The 23,677-nt window shown below is 36.2% G+C and overlaps 1 protein-coding gene across 1 annotated transcript in view; it reads right to left on the bottom strand.

The window, feature by feature from the left end:
- Positions 1-23,677, bottom strand: part of LOC149782897 (short transient receptor potential channel 7-like) — a 44,434-nt gene that overhangs the window by 6,117 nt on the left and 14,640 nt on the right. The window contains exons 5-13 of the mRNA XM_089934446.1: positions 16,401-16,565; positions 15,359-15,623; positions 14,508-14,647; positions 13,231-13,330; positions 10,799-10,950; positions 10,198-10,352; positions 9,633-9,831; positions 8,134-8,367; positions 7,213-7,374 (exon numbers count right to left, since the gene is read on the bottom strand). Coding sequence (XP_089790572.1) covers positions 7,213-7,374; positions 8,134-8,367; positions 9,633-9,831; positions 10,198-10,352; positions 10,799-10,950; positions 13,231-13,330; positions 14,508-14,647; positions 15,359-15,623; positions 16,401-16,565 — 1,572 coding nt within the window. The remainder of the gene's footprint in view (positions 1-7,212; positions 7,375-8,133; positions 8,368-9,632; positions 9,832-10,197; positions 10,353-10,798; positions 10,951-13,230; positions 13,331-14,507; positions 14,648-15,358; positions 15,624-16,400; positions 16,566-23,677) is intronic.

Raw genomic sequence — 23,677 nt, 5'->3', positions numbered from 1 at the left:
CAATGTTCAATGTTATTCTTGGAATATTTCATTACTGTACTTTGCTTTTCATGCAGGAATTATTTCTTAACGATAAGTATAGTCGCTCAGTATTATAGGAAGTATTCATGCCGGAGAAGACTAAGGTTTGCTCAGATAGTTGCCTTTTCCACAATACAAAAATAAGTCATAAAACTGGGGATTATACCTTTTATGATGTACAATTTGCATATGGCAGGATAGTACACGGCAGGCCAGACTACTCTTGGTAAAATATGCACATGTGCAGGATCGATTACCCTGGATAAAATAATATGCACATGTGCAGGATCGATTACCCTGGATAAAATAATATGCACATGTGCAAGATTGACAAACCATGTGGAGATATAGATATGTCCAGGATCGATTACACTGGTGGAGTTTAAGGTAACGGATAAATTTTTACGGAAAACAAATACTGTTGATTGAAGATGAACTATTAACACAACCTATGCTCCCAAAATAATGTAAGTGCCATCCATTGTCGTCATCATTATCATCATTATCAGTCTTCGATTCACTTCGGTAAAGCTAACAAATTAACATGTTAAGCAAACCTTAAATTATTAATAATTAATTTCCAAAAATTCAATCCTTAAGATACACTTTTCAGTTCCATGATAATATAATTTTACTTGTAAGTGGTAGTGTTTCTCGCTATATATAGTTTATCAAATAAACAGTGATGACAAAATACAGATTCCTACTCCTATAGGTCAGAATCTTTATCAATATCAGCTGTGAACTAGGTAGTTGTTTCTAACATGACGGTATCTGACGGCTTAAAATCCTTTAAACTAAAACTACCATATACACCCTAGTCTCTTGTCTTAATGATAATCAGTATTTATACAATACATTGGAGAGAAATGTTAAGTATTACTATGACGGCAACACCTTCCCCCTTAAGAGAAAATTAGTCTTCGAACAAAGTTATAAAGGATGGATAAGCGAGATTGAAGGGTTACTATTTGGCTTTCTATAGTTCTCAGCAATTAACCTTACTTCATGAAATTTAAACGTTCTAGCATCTCCCTGGCAATTAGAGTTTTATCAAATAGCATAAAGTGCAAGCATTCAATGACTCGCTAAATATTTCCATATTCCGAATACGACATTTAGCACAACATCTAAAACAAACATTTTGGATTCACTTAAAATCAAACTGATCTGCATTACGAAAGTACTTGATTAGTACACAAGATATAATACACATCATCACATGGGTCTTAATTCAGATAAATCCAACAAGAATGAACACTAAAACACGTAGTCTTAGACTCCAGCACGTGACAATCCATCAGCATTTGCATTCTCAGCTCCCCGACGGTGTTTGATCGTGAACTCGTATGGTTCCAGACACATGGACCATCTCAGAAGCCGTTGTTTGTTTTCCTTTGTTTTGGCTTAGCCAGGTTAGCGGGTTATGATCAGTTTCGACACTGAATGGAGCACCACACAGATAGTAGTGAAGAGATTCTATCGCCCATACTATCTCAAGGCATTCTTTCTCAATTGTAGAATAATTCTGCTCCCTGGGCAATAGTTTGCGGCTGAGATACGCTATCGGATGTTCGTCCTTATTGTCATTGTACTGACTCAAAACAGCTCAAATGCTCACATCACTTGCATCCGTTTCAATACAAATGGGTGTTCCAAAACAGGGTTGATCAAGATAGGCGCCTTTACAAGTGCATTCTTCAAGTCACTGAATGACTTAACAGCTGTTCCATCCAAGGTAACACGATTTGGCTCTCCCTTCTTTGTCAAAATACAAAGTGAAGGCGAGAGCTCAGCGAAATTCTTGATGAATTTTCTATAATTGCCCACAATTCGTAATAGGATCGAACCTCTTTCTTTGTTGTCGGGAGTGTGAAGTCAACCATAGCTTTGACTTTGGCGTCGTCTGGTTTAATTTGTCTTCCACCAACAATGTGACCAAGGCAAACAATAGTATCCTTTCCAATGTCACACTTGGAAGGTCTAACTGTCAGATTGTTTTCTTGCAGTCTCACCAAGACTGCTTGTAGATCCTAAAGGTGGTTATCCTAGGTCTCACTAAAAATGATGATGTCATCAAAGTAAGATGCAACATCACGTAATTTGGACAGCAACAAGTCCATCCTGCGCGAAAATATAGCAGGTGAAGTTTTCATTCCGAAAGGCATAACAGTAAATTCATAACGTCCAAAGGGTGTCATAAAATCAGATTTCTCCTGCGCTTCTTTAGACAGAGGTACATGCGATTAACCTTTGATCATGTTGAGTTTGCTAATATATTTTGCATTTCCCAACGTCTCAAAAAGTTGGTCTATCCTTGGTGTAGGATAGGCATCAACGAGTGTGATGTTGTTCAATTTTCTATAATCAACACAAAGTCGTAGACTTCCATCTTTCTTTTGAAGAAGTACAATTGGTGAACTCCATGGGCTTGTAGACGGTCTTATCAATTCTTGCTGTAACATTTCGTCTACTATAGTTCTGACTTAAGCCCTTTTTGCATGGGGAATACGATAGGGTTTCTGCGTGATCGGAATGTCTGTTATTGTTCCAATTTTGTGAGTAAGTTGGTTTTCCCTGGTTTTGAAGGTAGCACGTTTTAAAATTCCGTGCACAATTTTCGAGCCTGTTCTCGCTGTTATTTCGTCAGTCTGCCATTCAGACTGATTTTGTCCAAACCCTATATGTCGGTCAGTGGGAAGTCAATCCGTCCTCCTCCATCAAATTCATCACACAGTTGTTGATAACAGTACAGCTCTCTTGTATTGGCGTAATAGGTTACTATGGTCGGTTACTTGTCCTCGCCTACAACCAATGCTAATCTTGTAATTAACGTCAATGAACTTACAAATGACACGATAAGGTCCCTTCCAGTGAGCTTTCATCTTCGATGCATCGAATGTCAACAAAACGGGGACCTCATCTAAATTCCCTTTAGGTAGCATTTATGGCGTACTATGATTTAACTTTCTTGTGACACTGTCAGATTTTCTTTAACTAACTCACATCAACCAATCTCTGGAGAATCGAAAGCACATGTTCTACAACTGACTTATGTGCCTCACCCTCACCGGTGAATAGATCCTTAAGAATCTCCATCTGCCTTCTTACTGGCCATCCATACAGCAGCTCAAAGAGCGAAAACCCAGATGCTTCATGTGCTACCTTCCTATAACATAACAGTACGTATGGCAGCATCACATCCCACTCTTCACCGTTCGTGGAACAAAGTTTCTTCAAGACAGATTTGAGTGTGCCATTCAATCTTTCACCTTTCCATTGGATTGTGGCCTGCAAGGAGAGGTTGTTATCTCCTTGATGTTCAACATGTTGTAGAGTTCTTTTAGAAGAGTACTTGTGAAGTTGCTCACTTTGTCTCTAAGGATAATCTTAGGTTACCAACCCGACTAAATAGGCCAATTAAAGCACTGTTTTGACCTCGATGTCCTTCAAAGGAATTGCTTCCCGATACCTGGTAGCTTCATCTACTATGGTTAGTATATATGTGTTCCCCGCCTTTGTGCGCTGTAGTGGCCCAGTGATATCCATCGCAATTTTAACAAATGGTCAGACACAATTGTTGGACACTCCATTAGAGCTTTCTCCTTCCATGTTCTCCTTGCTGTCTTTTGACAGATGTCACAGGCCTGACTATCCCTCTGAATATTCCCAGACATTCCTTGCCAATAAAAGCCGGTTGTTATTCTTGCCTTCGTTTTCTCCCTTCCTAGATCACCAGCAAGTGGTATATCATGCGACAAATCCACCACTGCTTGACGTAACTGCATTGGCTAAACTAATTGGATTCCATATTTTTCTCTATCCGACGACTTCCACTTCCGTTATAAAATTCCATGCTCCCAGGGAAATGCATTGTCCACGCCTTCTGCTTCACTTTCAGGTGGTATGGCCTTTTCTCTCAAACCAGCCAACTAGCTGTCATTCTTTTGATACTGAGAAATCAATTCCACGTTAACACTGTGCAGCTGATCAAGCGACAGGTTCTTGTCATCAGCCTTATCTTCATGATGGATGACATCTTCCTCCTCATCACTATCTTCGTCCCAAAATAGCCTATCCAGATGCACGTCGTCCAGTTCATGGGATCGGACCCAACATTCGTTTATTTTCCTTTTTCAGCTTTCTCTTTTCGCTCTCTTGCCTGGTTCCTTGTTACTACCATAGTCCCTTTTTTCTACGTATAATGTCCATACCCAGCAGCGATTGTGCTGCCAAGTCAGATACCAGTACAACCTGGACATGACCCTTGTAGTATGACGTGTCTAATTCTACTATGGCTAATTTCGCCTCAAAAGGCTGTCCAATGGCAATGTAGAGTGTCATGTTCTGCCCTTTAATGATGCATAACTTAGCGACAAGGTACTCACATATCAAGGTCATTTCTGCACCTGTATCTTTAACAAACAATACTTCCTTGTTGTTCACTGTTCCCGGTACATTTATTAACCGTTCAACAATGGTATTATGGACATAGTAGATTGCTTGATTTTGTTTATTTCTGCTGAGACAGTCACGCAGAACATGACCGTTCTGGTGACATTTATAGCACTTTTTGTCTCCATAGGATCTTTCTATCGAACCAGTTTTCTTGGACAGAGGTAAACTTGATGCTTAGTTATTTGCTTGTTGTCGGCTGTGCTTAAGGGGTACTTGTTGTAATTGATGGGCAAAACGTAGTCCTCAGCAGCATCGACAACAGACTCATTGCCCTTTTTGCACCTTATCCACTGGTCTTGCACTGGCGGGAGAGCATCCAATAAGTACTCATCTGCTAAACATCTATGTGGATCACGAATATCAGTGAACTGTGTTAAATACTGCTCTATACGTGCCATCAGACCTCTGTGTGTTTCCTTAACATCCCTTCTTATGCTAACTGGTCAAAATGTTCGTGAGGTATTTTCCCAAACCTATTTATCAGGGCCTTTCGTAGCTCAGCATAGTTCTTGCTTGTTTGATGTGCTACCTCTCTTGATTCTCCTGTTAGCAGCGTTCTCAGTTGCAGGGTATTAATTTCTTCAGTTTGCATGATCAGCCACGGCGTCAAATTCTGAGAGAAATGTAAGAATATTTTATTATCTTGATGATTGTATGTTTGAAGTTTGACTTTGAATGGGAGGCTCTTATTCTTTTTATATACGTCTTTCTGACGTTTTATCCTTTCTATCTCTAACTCCAGCTCTTTAAGTTTAAGACTGTGCTCCATTCGTAACTTCTCCCTTTCAAGATCTAATTTTTTTTCTCACAACTGCGCATTCCCTCTCTAACTGTAACCGGTTACGTCCAGTTTGCTTGCTGGTGTCCTTGGATGTTTTTAGTTTGCTCTCTGTTTTCTTTAGTTTTCTTACAGGATGCTCTTCCTCTATTTCCATTTCAGATGATTCTTCACCACTGAAGTGTCCTTTAATATCTGTGAATCGCATCAAATCTGTTTGTTGTTTCCTTCTGGTTCTATCCCGTGCAATGTTGTGCGCTTCAATAATCGTTATACTTCTTTTGTCGATAATGCTACCTTGGGTCGTCATTTCAATCCTTATTTTGTTATCTTTGGTTTAACAGGAATCACACCACACAAAATTACAGGCTATCTCCAATATCAATTTGCAGCTACACTACTCAGACAAAACTTTGGTACTTGAGTTGTTTTAATGTTACTGTCAAATCTCCAATAACTTCGCTATCCCACCGCTGCCACCAAAATTATTACGGGTACAAAGTTGCAAACAATAACATCCAACACAAAGCATGTTCCCAGCCAATTTGTAATGTTCATCCAAGTTAGGACTCAACATGACTGCCCTTTACAGAGAACAAATTGGTAGTTTTACCCCAGGGCAATAGTTTATCAAAACAACAGTGATGAAAAAATACAGACTCCTATAGATCATAATCTTTATCAGTATCACATGTGAACTAGGTAGTATTTTTTTTTTTGTTTCTAACACTGCCATATCTGACGGTTCAAAATCCTTTAAACTAAAACTACCATATACACCCATGTCTCTTGTCTTAATGGTAACCAATATTTATACAATAAATTGGAGGGAAATGTTAAGCATTAATATGACGGCAAAAGTGGAAATCTATGTAGTGACAGAGAAAGAATTTGGGCTTGACGAAACCATTAAAACTGAACTTACACCAAGTAACCTACAAGAATCTTGGTTGTCGTGACGATTAGGTGTACACGTTCAATAAGATTTAAATACAGTGTTCACAATAGCAGTCATACAAAGTTGCAACAGCACGTCGAGATTGTACGGTGAATTTGTTTAAGACGACTGCACCTTACACAGAACAGACTTATATTTTTACACTAGGGTGATAGTTTATCAAAACTACAGAATAGAGGTAAAGACAGGACTCATGAACAATATCAACTGTAGCAATTAAAGGGATGATGGACACAGACGCAAATCCTACTGGCCAGCATGATAATCAGGCCCTATGTAGAATTTGTTTCTAACATTGCCATATATGCCCGCTTAAAATCCTTTAAACTGAAACTATCATATACATGTATGTCTCTTGTCCTAATGATAACAAATTGTTAAATTTTAAAACATTAAAGGGAATAGATAGACTTTAATACGACGACAAAAATATCACATAACCAGCAGTCAATAAATAGAACCATGATAAATGAGATGCAACAAATTATTGACGAATTGTCAAAGCTTAGATAACCAAAACTTCTCATCAGCGTAGCATTGTTTATACAGTCAAGTCTGAACCGTTGAAAATTCAAAATACCTTATTTAAGATTAATGTTTAGTAAATAGTGAAATTATATGCAGCAGTAACATCCATTATAAACAATTTTTGTAACAAACATTCAAATATGAAACTTTGGCATCATTATGTAGAAGATATATTCAGCTTTTATAATTATAAAAATAATGATCGTGCTCGATGCAGACAAATGTTAAGATTCGCTGGAAAGTCTAGTATGTCGACCACAAGTACATAGAAACATACCTATCAAATTTTAAAGTCTATTTTAAGTTGTATTTGAGCAAGAAAATAAACTAACCCCAGAGACAGAATAACGTAAGCACGGTAGCAACGACGTGAACAAATCAAGAGTATCCAGCTAAATTCCTTTTTGGAAGTAGAGAAGTCTGAAACAGTTTTTCGTTTATTAAAAACTATATGTGCATGTTCACCTACTTCATACGTGAGTGCCTCGATATGCAAAGAAGTATCGGAATCCCGACGGTTGGAATCATAAGGTGCGGTCTGGCGCTTATCTGGGAAGTATTCCCTTCCATTCCTCTGCCAAATTTTCAAATTCGAGCTGTCTCTGCTCTCATCCTGAGAGGAGGATCCTCCCTTAAAGAAAGCAAACATCAAATGAAGTAGATTTAAGTCAGACCTTCATGCCGAGTATACAACCAGTTCAAATTTGTGATTATGTAAGTGTTAGATATGGTGGAAACCAGATAAATCATAATACAAACAATCCCAATACATGACCTTCAGTGTTCTTAGCTACACCTGTAAAGAGTAGCCGAAGTTACTAAACGAAAAGATACTCGAATACAAATAAGTAATTCAGACATATTTGTCTAACATAAGTGTATACTATATATTATTCGATTAAATCTAATTACTGATGCCAGTCTTGGCTTTAAAATACATTTACTCTAGCCAGTCTTAGCTTAAAAATACATATACTAGGGCCATTTTTAGCTTGAACTATATTTACGGAAGCCAGTCTTAGCTTTAAAATACATTTACTCTAGCCAGTCTTAGCTGAAAAGTGAGTCATTTTTGGTTAGTTATCACATTTTAACCAAATGAATATATAGTTTACATAATTAACATAATTGACAACCAGACACATTTGAACAAAATAAGTTTACATCGCTTCTTTTATTAGTGTAAGCAGCCATGACTGACTGATGTACAACATAAGATTAGTACTGATTCCAGTTGCCACGGGCTCGAACCCACACTATGGGTAATGTTTCATCCCTAGCTAGGGGTAAAATGAAGAGCTTTAAGGTCAGTAACAATACCAACGATCACTTTTTTATACAGCTGCTTGACCGAATTAAAAAAAAACATATTAAACGGAATTTATCATACGTGTGCCGCAGGGTTAGAGGAATGCGTTTCGAGATCCTTATTTCCATCGATGTTTTTTGGAGTGTCAGAATCTTCAGCGTGAGTTCTAAACAAGACACAAACTCTCTTCAGTAACTTGAATACCGTCTTTGGCATTGGGATGATGTTAAAGGGTGTCGGAAGTGTGGAACCTTCTTTTATGTACTCCAGGTAGAGCTTGCTGCGGGCAAACTTCCATTCAGTATCTGCCTCTTCCTGACAAATGCAACATAACTTATTAGCAAGAAGATTGCAACTTATAGCGAAAGTTCTTACCGAAAAGTAGTCTATGATGTGTAAAAAATAAATGACCATTTTGACAGAACGGTGATAATTTGGAATTACCTATTTACCATACATCAATTCACTCAGATCAGCTTTACAGACAATCTGACAGTATGTTTTGTTTGAGTTATGACTTAGTGATAGACAGCTCAGCTAACAAAAGTGTGCAACAATGTATTGATTATATATATATATATATATATATATATATATATATATATATATATATATATATATATATATATATATATATATATATGTGTGTGTGTGTGTGTGTGTGTGTGTGTGTTATTCGAAAATAAAGTCAATAAACTAAAGGGAAATTGCCGATGCAGTATCATGGCATTGGAATATCATAGTTTATTTCGCAAGAGAGACACGCATTTGGGTGTGATTCAAGAAAGGCTAAAAACGTGCACAACAGTTTGTGGTACGTGGTTCACTAAGCTCAGAAACTCATAAAGCCTTGGACCGTAAGTGGACAATAACGGCAGTATGGTAGTTCCTGTAATGTCACTAATCTAACAGAAAGAAAACGTATAATAGGTAGAAATGGGGGGTAGGAGTTCAACTTTGAATTCTCAGAATTACATTATTGCTGATGCTGAGAATGTGCAGATCACATTGTTGCAAAGAATTAACAAAGGCTAAAGCTACGATGTAGTATACACTCTTGATGAAAAACAGCAGAGATTATGCCAAGAAAAGAATTTCGTACATGAAAGTCTGATATCGAATGAGAACTGATCACATTTATCCTTAAATATTTTGATGATAAGCACGTGTCTTCCCCCACCCCCAAATAACAGAAAGAAAAGGGGTGTCTGACGAATTATGTTATGAAATATTCTGTTCTCAGCTCGCATGATTTGAACTAAGAACAAACTATATCTTTCACGATTAAATTCTGGTTCGTAAGTCCTGTTTCAAGTAGATTATAACAGTCAGCTTCCTTTCAGTCCTGTACTGCAATAGTCACATCTAGTCTAGGATAAATCTCGAATGGATTTTAACCTGCTTTCCACTATGCATTTTTGTCCATACGCAGAATCGGCACTGACACAAAATACACGTATTAACAAAGTCAGCAGACACAAAACAACAAACAAATGAAGTGAATTCAAATGCCGGTTGATTCATTGCCTTTGACTACGTAAAGATACGATTGAAGGGTTATGGATAAAACTAAGAATCACCTGTATTAGCTCAAATGACCTTGTCATCATAGCTATCAGCATATTGAGGAGAACGATGACGGTGACGATGTTGTAGACACCGTAGATTAGGTACCCTACAGTCTCCGTAAAGTCATTCTTGAAGTCGCCAAGCTCTACTACGTTGTATTCACCACGGCCGAAGAGTGACCAGAACACAGTTCTAAAGCTGACTACCCAGCTGTAAACATATTTACAATTTGAAGTTAAAAAAATCATTACAAGACAATAAATTGTTCAAATGATCACTAATTGCAAACAAGAAGTTCATGATGGAAAACAAAAAAAAAACGTAAATTTTATGTTCAAAAAAGATATATGCATTAAGAGAAACACATTCTTGATTCTATTTTTCACCACGTATGATCTACTTTATGCCGTCTATATCTAATTAACGAACGAAAACATTAAACATCAGCATGCAAACAGAGGAAAAGAGTGAGTTACTTCTTACGAAGACATTTACAAGTATACTTGAAAATCTACACGGATATAAGGACGTTAGTGACAGGTTGTTGATATCAAGAAAGGCGACTGTAGCACTTACATTCCGAAATTCTTCTCAGCCTCAGTGGTGGCGTTCTTTGGAAGAAATGTAGTTTTTCCCCTCTCTACTAGTGGATAGTACCAGTATAGATTGTGGAGGCCAACCATAAAGGCAACCAATATGACGAAGAAGACCACGATGAATTTGGTGATGTCCTACAAAAGTAGTTTATGTATACAGTTTTCTCCATTTTTATCTTTGACTGATTCATATGGTAATGTTTGGCAGCATTCAAGACTAAATACCGTTCAGACTCAATCGTGATTCAGAAAGACTTTCGTATCACCGAATATTTCCCATTCGTAGGACAGCTTCGGCCCCTACGAGTTTGAATTTAAAAGGATTTAAGTTTCTTAATTTTGATGGCAAGTTGAAATGATTGATACCACCCTGTTATTTCAGGACAATGCATTCAAATTCTGATTAAAATACTGTTTGATGTATTAATATGTACGAAAGAAATAACCACTGTTTACTTCACTTATGCGGAAAATACTCATTTCTTAGGATAACACTGAAGGCTGTACCTTAGATTCAAATTACAATAGCAAGGAAAAAGCTAGTATAAAATAATTCAGTAACGTAGCAATACTGTAAATACCGCAGTCATTCTTGCGAGCGAGATCTGTAACGGTCCCAAAAACTCGTTGGCTCCGAAGAGATGAAATAAGCGGGTGAAACTGATGACATTCCCGATGGCAAATAGTCCCTCAGCAACATTGTGGGGGTCAAACTGTTCCCAGTAAAAACGGTCTATAAGGAATTAAACAGAACATTACTTTATTTAGATTTCGCATTGCTACATGGATGGGTACAGTAACAAGAATAATTGAGCACAGCAACGAGTGACTGTTAAACGTGAAGTTGTTAGTTCTTTGAAACCTAGTAATGCATGTTTTGAGTATAGCTTGTTTGTTTCAAAAAGTGGGATTGTTAATGCTCTAGACCAATCAATATCAGCTGATGTCTGCATAAATGCCATTATGATTTTCTGGCCAGTACTCATGAACGATCTCCATGTCAATGTTTATCGTTTGTTTTCCTCTCTTGTGTAAGAGGTGATCCTTGGTTTTAGAATTATTCATTTTTGGAACTTATCTGAGGAAATTATTTATTCTTTGAAGTATTAGGATTTTGCTATAATTCCTTTTATGTATTCTGGCTACATTGCACTGCGGGTAATCACTCACTGATACTGTCCCGAAGTGAAATATGTTACCCATGATGCATTATCTTGTTTATAATTAAACTTCACCCACAAATTGTATACACCTGACAAGAAGTTTACAGTAAGCTGTTCTATGAAAATACGTTGATTAGCATACGATTATTTGGATATGGACACTGGAAAGTCCAGCACTGACAGGTTAATGCAGCTTCAGTTTAGGAAACTAATTATGTACTACTACGTTCTCATAAAAGACCAAAACATGAGGTAAGTACCACATCATAAGGTTATTCTGTATTTTTAATGGAATGATTTATACTATATTAACATTAACAATAGAGAGGCCGTCAACGATATAAAAGGCTACTTTTAATGCTATTTTTTTTATACAAACTTTCTAAAACAATCGATATCGTATGAATCGGACGTCATCGTCGAATAACGTCCATTTGAATCAGTTGCATAACATATCGCTATTTTTCAGCTCAACATCGGTGGTACTCGATGACAACGCATTGGTAATCAGAACATGAACACTTCCGTCACAACAAGTATTGCTGAGAGAGAGAGAGAGAGAGTAGTAGTAGTAGTAGTAGTAGTAGTAGTAAACGTCCAGTATCACTGGAGTTAAACTGAAATTTGTTACTTTTGGATTTATGCTAAAACGTTTAGGATTTAATTCACACTACTGCAATTTGTTTAAATGTACAAACTTGATTGGTTTTCGCTCTTTTCTGTCACTTAGTTTAAGAGCATAGAGTCGTAATTATATATATATATATATATATATATATATATATATATATATATATATATATATATATATATATATATATATATATCCTAAAGATTAGTATATGATTGCTTGTATTTATATATTTCATCTTGTAAATGCGTTAGTTGACGATGTATTTTTCTTGTTTACGTTCTCGGTTCTATGTTGTGTCACATCTTGTAATATGTATCATCCTTATTTTTATTAGCCTGATGTAATCTTTGCTGAAGAGGAAATGAAGTCAGTCAGACAGTCAGTCATATATAAATACACGCATACAAACATATATACATGCATACGTGTGTCATGGAGAAAGAACTACATATATAGTTACCCTTGTATATGATTTCCATTTCTATCTCTTTACTATTCCAAAGTTAATGTTAAGCGCATAACAATATAGACGTACTACCATTTGTTAAATATTATCGTCATGAAGCAATTGCTCAAAGATCAGTACCATGCTAGGCCAAATGCTATTTAGCTCTGACTACAAATTTGGAGGTACTATACTGAGATATTTCGTTTTGTCAAGACGGTTGCTAACACAGTACTACTGCTGTACTTTTATCTCTTTTCTGTAATATGTCATGATCTTGTATTATCCTGAATTTTATTAATCTGATGTAATCTCTGTTGAAAAGGAAATAAAGTCATCCAGTCAGTCAGACAGACAGTCAGTCATTCAGACATACATACATACATACATACATACATACATACATACATACATACATACATACATGCATGCATACATAGGGGGCCCTGAGTTGCCGTGTGGTCTAAAACGCTCCCCGTTAAGGATCATTGCCATCTCACCTCTGTTTGCGTGGTTTCGAGTCTCTGGTTCGGCCAGTGTGGGTATGTGAGAAAGCATGCCAGCAGCTTCTCGTGGGTCGGTGGTTCTTTCCGCTGTTTTCCCGGGCTCTTCCTCCACCATTCATACTGGCCACCATGAATAGCCACTCTTGTGCTGAAAAATGGCGCTTAACCTTACAACAACAACAACAACAACAACAACATACATACACACATACAATAAATAAGGACTATATCGCGTATTAAGAAAAATACAAAAGTATATTTCAACCTGCGATGAGCCAATAGAATTTTTCTTCTGCGTCCTCTGACTCGTTCATTAGCAACTCCCAGTTTGACCATTTATTGAAGTAATTCAATGCCTGACGTACCTATTAATAATAATAATAATAATAATAATAATAATAATACTAATAATAATAATAATAATAATAATAATAATAATAATAATGTAACCAGTATTAACATCATCCGTAACACTAGTGATAACCGTACGTAAGGGTGAGATGGCAGTATGAAAGCAACAACATCAACATGAGTGGTAATATGAAAGAGGGAATGAGATGGAAGTAAATCGATTTGATTGGTAATTCAGGTATTTGGAGAGGCAGGAAGACGAAGGTTTTGAAGAGCTGTATGAAATACAGTATAAATGTCCCTAGAATTGATGTATATTTATAAGTCACGTTAGTACTCTCTGTTATTCTGTTGTGTACTTATTCCAAGCAAATCAAGCTTTGCACATCGTCAGAACATTGAACAAAATGACATGTTGGTTTTTTTTTCTTCTCCGTGCAACAACAACAACGAAAGTAAAATGGCATGGAGGAGTGGGGGCTAATAAAAGAAACCTATAGATGTCAAATTAATTTTTTTCAATTAAATAATAACGTGTGATACCAGAATTATATTTTCAAAACATTAGACAGCCTAGAAAGAATAATATCCTTCCAAGTTTACATTCATTATTCTCAGAGATAGGATTGTCCGGAAATTGTAATCTTTTGTTAGTTAATATTATGCTAACATAAATCTATATCATTTAGGAAAAACTGTTGTGGTTTTGTTGAATAAAAATGAATATTACAAAATGAAAGATAGAAAGAAAAAAGAAAGAATATATATTAGCAAAAACTGGTTTTGATTTTGCAGTATGACATTTGTGCCTGGTATGCTATGGCACTAAATTTTAGTCTGGTACTCAACCGACAATCAAACTTATTTTCAAAAGGGAATCAAAAAACTGTCAGGATGTGTGTGTTCATATGGCATGATACCTGTGAACATATTTAATTCTGATTTTTTTTTTAAAATTCGTTTATATTTATGCACAAGGAGTTTGCCTCGGGGAGCTATGTTGAGAAATGGAACACAAACGGACGGATTTTGTCTTCTTTTTGAGTAATGTACATGGAAAAATATATGAAAAGTTCACGATTTTGTTTTATCTTCGCTCCTGCGAGATATTGTTTGGTATATTCGACTTGTTGATATACGTGCAGAAGCTGACATACGCTGATTAAAACAATACTTTAGCTGAAAGGATACCTTGAGGTAGCCGACGTAACGCACAGCAAATGACGTGATGTACAACGTGAGTACAGCAAGGTCCATGTAATTGAACAGCGTGCTGAAGTAATCGTTAAACCCCTCTGAGTAAAGCTGCTTTACTTCTAACCACAGCATACCTAAATATGTCCGAAAACAAAAGGTCGTAATCTTTTATTACTGCTGTATTTCACGAGAAAGTCAGTGATCTCAAAAGATAAGAAAAACTTGAGACCGAATGAAAAAATAAGCTGACCTAACGGCAGATGGATAAATTATTTTAAACGTATCTTCCGCTCACTAGCTCGATAGCTAGCTAGTTAGATATAACAAATGGCTCTCTAAAAATAAGGTGCTTAAAAATATGTGGCTGGCTTGTATAGAAGAAAGACAAAGAAGTACATCAGAATAACAGAAGAGACATAAAGTTTTGAAAGAAATGATGAATATTGCACAATCGAGAAGGTGCAAAGTGAAATTGAAATAATCAAGGCTGGTAAAAGAATTAGCAAGATATATGTAGGTTGGTAAAGACGTAGGAAACATATATAAAGAATTAAAGGGAGAGTCGGTATTTTAAAAGAAAACACATAAGATATGTACCGGGGGGGGGGGGGGATTCGAATATGTATGTTCAACTGATCCATTCTGATGTGCGTATTTACTCAGGTCCTTTCCACAACTCAATTTGAATTAAAAGAAGTGGAGATGGAGGGGTGGGTGGTTTGGAGGAGGACCCTACTTAGAGTTTGTAGAGACATTTATCTCATGAAAACAACAGGAAAGGAATAATATAACAAGGTCTGAAACATGTCCAAGCTCGAAGAAAGGCAGATTATATTAACACTCACCCAGAATCCATAGCGTCAGCAGTATATTGATTGGCTGAAGTTCAAAAGCTCTCAGCTTAAAGTCAGATGGGAACTGAAATCTCAATTGCGAAGAGTTTTGCAGAAAATCCCGATAGTGCGTACCTAGTGAGTCCAGTTCAGAAATATTGACGTTAGATGATGCCATTTCTAATATACTGGATGCGAAGATTATGGTCAAGAAACTGATGAAAGACATCGTATGACCGATAAACTTGATGCATGGAACGCTCAGAAAACATCCAACCTGAGAAAGAAAGTTGTGGAGCGCATACATCATTGTATGAAGGTTATTACATTTCGTATTCAAATTGGTACGATAAATTCGGGTGGCTGCCTGTCTCAGATGTGAATTGGCAGCTTTCGGGGTGACTTTCTCGCTACGCATCTATTGAGAACAGTTCGTTTCGTAGAATACCTACCCAAGACTGACAACCTACGGTTCATTTCTTGTAGCTTAGTTGCGGATACATAATATAGACTATTTGGAAACTGTAGCTTCTTTAGAAGGATACGTTTCGTTGACGTGTCAAAAGCTAACACAACCATCAAATAGAATCCGAAACTAGTGTTGTTTGACAAGGTGAACCTGGATTACATGGAGAGCTCCAATCGACATTAGAGTCTGACAACTAAACGTTTGGTATGGTGTCATTTGAATAGAACGTTCAATCTAGAATGTAATTTGTATGTGTTCCATTCGCTGCTGTAGAAGTTTCGTAAATTATTTCACCTATCAGTTAAGAGATTAACTGATTCACTCTTAAGTAACTGAATAAGATCAAATTATATTATCCGCAGGATCGTATTGTATGAATGTACATTACTATAAATAATCTATTTTACATGGCAGAAAATGGTATCAAAATATGTTGCAATAAAAAAAAACACCAATATATTTCACTAGATGCTGAAACAAATTCATAACTTGATATTTTCTTAAAAACATTAAATTTCCAATGATAGTCAAAAATTTGAATGGAAAAATAGAAAACATGGACATCATGTGACAAACAATACTCACCTTTGATTTTGGCGCGAATAAGTAGATTACACACATAAAAGGATATAGAATCAGAACTGCTAAAACAGCGAGCGACTTGTTCAACCAGTTAGAGCGTTCTAGCTTCAACAGATGCCCATACCAGACTCTGAGTAGGTACTGCTGACAACTAGGATGTACCACAAACTAAAAACAACCAACAAATTTACGAATAACAAGACACTTAAAATTTCTATATATGAATTTCAATTGATCTTTATGTAAATTTTTATATATGAATTTTAAATAATAAGAAGAAAAAGATGTTGAAGAGGAAGAAGAAGAAGAAGAAGAAGAAGAAGAAAGCTGGTGAATTAACAACAGTTCTTGACTTTAAGACTGTACAGTTTATCTCACCTCACAATGCAGTGGACTTAGAAGTTTATGACTGCATATTTCACGATTCTGGTGTTTGTCTTTTCTACCAAAGTTACAACCATGATCATAGAAACTTCAATTTGACCATGGACCTTTCTGTTTGATATTTCCCTCACATTTCTTTACGTGCGTATGTCCATAATGGTCTTCTTTTCTCTAGTCTCAAAATATCTTCTTTAAATTTCCTTCGGACTCCCTTGCCTTACATATTGCAACTTTGTCTTCTGCTAACCAGTCTGTGATGCATTTGATTGGTGGCATGTTGCACTGCAGCGTTATCTCTAGCATTTGACTTCACAACATTGTTTAACTTTTACTGTTCTTCACTGTCTTGACAATGTCAAATTTCAGTGATGTCGAACGTGTTTTAAAAGGTCCGGCTACTTTCTCTAATTAACGTCTTCCATCCTTAACGTTTGTAAAAGGTCTGCAATTACTTACAAATACTTATCCTCAATTTGAACAAAACCAGAGAAACATTGTTTTTATTATGTGTTGGGGGTGGGGTGGGGCATATATGACCTAACATTACTTCCATGTTAAACTGGATAAACCTTTGAGGGCCATACCGAGATTTTAACGTTCGGCCGCTATTGTAAAATGTGTATCTGCATTTGAACTTGAAACGTGAACTTGAGTGACATATTACCACAACGTTTGGTTACATCTATGCCTTCGAGATTACAATACATACATTATTTTAGTGTTATAAGTCTAACTCAGATGTGTGTGTGTGTGTGTGTGTGTGTGTGATTTTTTTGAAGTTTTAACATAGCTTTAACAATTTTTCAGTCATATCGCTACGATGTCTTCAGTGTGGCAGTTTATAGTGATGTCTAGCACTGGGGCATCATGCCGCAGACATGTAGCATGATGTCCCACCAAGTCATATTATCCTGACACCACGCTGACCAGTCCTAACACTAACCTCTTAATGCTGAGCGCCTAACAAAGCAGCTGTTAGTACCATTTTTATAAATCATTGGTATGACTCGGCCGGGGATCGTACCCACGACATCCCACATCCGAGGCGGACGCTCTAACCACCTCAAATAGGACACGAAGACCTCTAACGGGAATTTATTGTTTAGAGCACCTTGTTACCTTATCAGAAGTTGCTGACATCTAATGAGAAACGTGTCGTGCATAGTAACCAATACTCGGACATTTACTATCCAGTACCCTACACTATACTATCAACATGCCATGTGTTGTGACCAATGCCCAAAATGTACTATCCAACACACCGTGTTGTGACCAACACTCGATCAAATGTTATCCACACCCAAATGTATTTACCAATAACCCACACATTCTACCCAACACAACGCGTGTAGCTACCAATAAATAGCTATTCACTATACAACACTATACATCTACTATCCAAAACGTTTAGTGCCCAATACGCCACACTTATTATCAAAACATGCCATGTCCTTTTAGAGACCAAACTTATAAATGGAAGTCCTTCGGACAGAATACTGCTTATATATAAAGCACTGACCTCAGATTGTGTTGTCGGTAAATTTGCATAGATTGTACTGACGTTATAAATGGATATACTCAAGTAAACCAACTCATAATGAAGCTAAAATGGATGTGACTAATAGTAATGATAAAAATATGAAACTGTCCCAGAATTTTGCATAGACAAAAAGAAATCTAAATAGGAGGCACTCTACAGTTTCATATTTAGCATAGGGTTAGCTTTAAAAGAAAAAGAATTTCCCTTGTTTTCCAAGCTGGTTATACCATATGTTTAAAATATATCTTTTATTTCTTAGGTATTTTAAAAAGAACGTTTAATTTAATTTATTTTGATGTACAATTGATGAGTGTATTATGGGCTATTGAGTATTCAGCGTGGTCTTACTTCAGATGTGAACCTTTAAAAATACTGCTAGCATTGCTTGCTCGGTTTTATTTCCGGGACTTCAAAGGTAAATGGTAAAAGAAAGAGCTGATAATGTTTTAACATTTAATACATTTGATAATTAATTAATTGCCCTTTTAGATACTGGTACAGCCTAGTTTGATAGAAATTCGTTTTTCTCTATTCAAATAACTACTAAAGATAGTGTACTTAAAAACTATCTCATGCTGCTTTTTCATGTACAGTCATTTTCGTTAGATGTGAGCTTAGATCATGTACAATTCGCACAAGTAAACTTTTAAAATACATTTCGTTCCCAATACACGAATGTAACATAGAAGTATGCTATCATTTTCTCAACTGTGCATGTTACAAATGCAAACAACTTCACCTTACATCTGTGCCTCGCTTAGAAATTCCTAATATTTGTAGAGCGCACCCAATTACAAAACAAAAAAGAATAGCGAAGACGTAAAGTAGTACTAAACTTATGTCTGTGTCACGAACTTAACGGAGGCTAATAAAGATTAGGAAAAGATACATTTTTGGCCTGCACTATAACCATTACTAAATTAGGAAATTGTCACGTACTTTAGCGGAGACTGAAGACATCCGAAAAATGTAAACGAAACTTTTGGCCTAGAATAAAAGCAGTACTACAATTAATAAATTATAAGGGAAATATAGTGCAGACTGATAAAACCCAAGAAAACAACGACCATAAACAAATTAGACTAGACCAAAAGTAGTCCTAATATTCCAATATAATCACGACCTTTGCGGCGGCTACAAAAATGTCTGGCAGTATGTATAATTTTCGGCCTAGAGTAAAAGCAATTTCAAAATTCCCAAACTATCACAGACGACAGTGGAGACTGAAACAAGCCCGAAAATAATGTATTTTCTTTTGGTCTAAGCTAAAAGAAATGCTAGATTTATGAAAAGATCACGTACCTTTACCGTAGTCTGTAGGAAATCCGGAACAGTTTTAAAAATCATGACTTATTAAAATTGCGAATCAAACGCAGATTGAGCGGATTCTGCAAAATGTTCGCAAAATTTTAAACACTTTGGTCTAGATTAGAAATAGTGCCAACATTTCGAAACTCGAATACACCTTAGGAGACACTAAAATGTCCGGAACGATTTTATAAAGTGGAGGCTTGAAGTAATACACAAATGTCTAAACTAGTATGGCATTAGGAGGAGATTACAAATTACCTTAACCACTCCGGTGGCCCAGTAGTTAGAGTCCGCCTCGGATGCGGCAGGTCACGGGTTTGAATCCCGGCCGAATCATACCTAAGACTTATACAAGATGGTACTAACAGCTGCCTCGCTAGGCGCTCAGCTTCAAGAGGTTAATGGTAGGACTGGTTGGCCTGGTGTCAGGATAATGTGACTTGGTGGGACATCATGCTACTTGTCTGCGCCATGATGACCCAGTGTTAGACATCACTATAAACTGTCATACTGCAGACGTTGTAGCGATATGACTGAAAAATTGTTAAAGCTATGTTATAAAAATCCAAATCCAAAACAAATTACCTTGATTTTGACCGGGCTTTAAGCTTAAAAAGACGTCAAAACTCTGACCATTTGACTGGAAAGATAGTTCCATGTCAGTCCCTTGACGTTGCATTTGGAATAAAGCTCTTCTTTCTGTTGTTTCTGTACTTTCAGTCGCAACAGCTTGGTCCACAACTAGCATTAATCACAATTGTGCCTGCCGGATGTTCATCTATCCCGGCTCCAAACTGTTGTGTTTAATGTGTAGGTAATATATTCTTGGGCGATCGATGTACATGCAACTATCACTCTCAAACGATTCGATTTCGATAGGGTTCCAAGACACAGAATACAATTTTAAATGGGTATTGACTGTCACATTAGCAGCAGTCATGATTTTTCCAGAAATGACGGATTGTAGTTCCTTTGGACGATAGTTCATTTTGTCCTGGAGAATTATCCCAGAACAAAATTGTGCGTTACGGCTGTCTCTTGGAGGTGAAAGCTATGCCATATGAAGATCGGCTTTTCATTCAGTCGTTTGAGACTCATCATTACAACGTGTTGAAATTTGTCCAAGAATGTGGAAGAATTTAATATTGAGGTGTACCGAACTCGACTAACACAGGAGAATCACAATTGTCGCGAATGATGTACAGTCTTACATGATCTTCATCACGAGGTTGGTATTGTCTGTTAAATTTTTCCATCTTAGACTCTAACAAACTGGTAATTATTACAGACTGAGAATTTAATTCTTGAAATTAAACCTTTCAAGTGCAAGCTGTTTGTCTAAATTTTGTTGCAGTCACTTTCTGAGTTGGTCGAATGGAAAAAATGTACAGCGGCTATTGATCGACTTTATTTTTATATGTTCTATTATTGCAAGTAGAGGAAGTGTTGGCTCTGTATCACACACGTATTCTTCAGAATTGTTCACGTGAACTTCTGACAACAAATCCTCGAGAGTGTTGGAGGACACAGAAAGTCGTGGTCGCTTGACCAATGGTGTTTCCTTGGAAATGTATGATCGTAACATGACATTAGACGGTTAAAATTTTATTTTCATAGGATACACACTCTCTGTCTATATACAGAGCTTCTGTCGCCATAGGAAAAACCGCTCATTCAATTTCAGTCTGTGAAGATGGAAGAGCTAAGGCCAAGCACAATTCAAGTCAGAGATTACAAAAGGTCATTCGAAAGTATACTTCCAACAAGACATCCGACTACATCTCGAGATCGAAATGAAATACCTGCAATGTCTGTCAGGAGAAAGGGCACTTGGCCACAGAATGTCCGCAACGTGAAAGAAACGTTTTAGGCAAGTAGAAAGAGGGAATAATATAAAGATGCCTGTTTTGAATGTCAAGAAAAGGAACTAGGTCTCTTGAGTGTCGCAAGAAAAAAGAAAACAAGGAGATAAAATGTTCAGAGGAAAAACCAAGCAAGCATATTATATTGGAGTAATTCATGATGGCGAGACAAACAGGAGAAACGGGAGAAAAATCCTTGCCAGTGAAGAAATACAAAAAGGACAGTGAAAAGAACAATAGAGTTGACATTATATATGCATTTTATAAATGTCATTGTGATTCTTATCCACGCATTATACAAGAAAGACATAGACGCGACAGTGTCTTAATTTGTTCTTCAAATGTGGATAAGATACTCAAAAATGACTTTATGGACAAGAATGTCTTGAGTGTTGGATAGTAGATGATTGGGTGTTGGTCAATCTATCCTTGTTTTTGGTCAGTAAGTGTCGGGTGTTGGTCACTCAAAACGGCGTGAAATTGTTAATTTGTGTAAATATCTTTCATTTGTAAATATTATTTGTAAAATATTCAAAAGGTTTAGCAATTTTTACATTTCTCCAGATATTTTGACCCTTGCTAAATTCGTTATTTGTTGATATTTTGAAGGGGTGTAAGTACTGAAGACGTGCCCGAATAGAAAAATAAATGTGTGAATATTTAACTTCAAAATGTTATTATAATTTCTAAGAATCTTTCTTAATGTACATTTCGATTAAAATTTATTTTTGATCTCTGTTAAATTCCGTAGTATTTAGCAATTTTAGCATTACTTTCAGTATCGACCTTACTTTGAAATGTTCCGGACATTTTTAGAGTTCGCAAAAGTCCATGTGCGGTTTGGAGATGTATAAATACATTTAGTTTGGGCCAAAGGTTTACATCATTTTTCACGATTGAAATGTCCGTGGTATTTTTGTAATTTCTAAACTACTTTTAGTCTAAGCCATACTTTGTACATTTTTTCAGTTTTTTTTCAGTCTTAATTAACGTCCGTGACAGGTTCGAAATATTTTAGTACTTCTTTAGACAAGTACAATTTTAATTCCTTTATATATATATATATATATATATATATATATATATATATATATATATATATATATATATATATATATATATATATATATATATATATATATATATATATATATATATATATATATATATATATTTGTCTTCTGTAAGGTCTATATCAGTTTCGTAATTGTAGTACTACTTTCAGTCTAATACATAACTTGCATATGTTTTTCAGTCACATTCTATTTGGGGCGTTTTATCAATCACCGCTAAAGTCCGTGACAGTTTCGTAATTGTATTACTGTTTTAGCTACGGAAAGTTCTGTTCGGAAATTTTTATTTTCACCTTTTTGAAAATTTGATTTTAGTTCATCTTTTTGATTAGGCCAAAATATTTAAATTTTTTCCAGATTTTTAATTTATTTCAGTTGCCGCTACTAAATTTCCATGGCAGTTTTGGAATTTTAGTGCTACTTTTATTCTAGGTCGTTCGTATTCAATATTCTAGGCTTTTTTTCTGGTATCAGATAAATTCATGGATAGTCTATAAATTTACCACCACTTTCATTTTTAGCCCATTTAAAGTAATGTTTCAGGCTTTGTCCAGGCTCCACTAAATTTGTAGTCAATTTCTTAACTTTAACAGTACTTTAAGGCACAAATCTTAGTGTTATTATGAAATGGGTCACTTGATTATATCTATTTATAACGTCAGTCCAATATATGCAAATTTTCCGATACCAATAAGATCTTAGGTAATGTATGATATATCGATCTTGTATATATAAATTAAGCAGTCAGGCAGCATTCTGTCAAAAGGATTCCCTTTCCTCTCTATGGTCTGTTACAGGGCGAGGCGAGTTAGACATTAAGTGTAGGTTATTGGTTGGATAACTGACGTGGGGAGTTATGTAGTTGATATCTATGTGTAGGTCACTAAAGAAAGTATGGTCCATAATATGTGTATGATATTGGTCACTATACACGGGGTATTGAATAGAATATACATGAATGTTGGCAACTAAACATGGTTAGTTTGATCGTAAGTGAGGGGTATTGGTCACTGCAAACAATGTGTTGATAGCACAGTGTGGGGTTATGGCAAGTATATTACTCAGTATTTGTCAATATGCATTGCATGTTGCTCACTTGAATTGAACACT

The sequence above is a fragment of the Sinohyriopsis cumingii genome, chromosome 15 (assembly GCF_028554795.1).
Source record: "Sinohyriopsis cumingii isolate HCF-2022 chromosome 15, ASM2855479v2, whole genome shotgun sequence".
Lineage (NCBI taxonomy): Eukaryota > Metazoa > Mollusca > Bivalvia > Unionida > Unionidae > Sinohyriopsis > Sinohyriopsis cumingii.
Note: the sequence above shows the minus strand (reverse complement) of the source record. Positions and strands in the feature narration are given on the sequence as shown.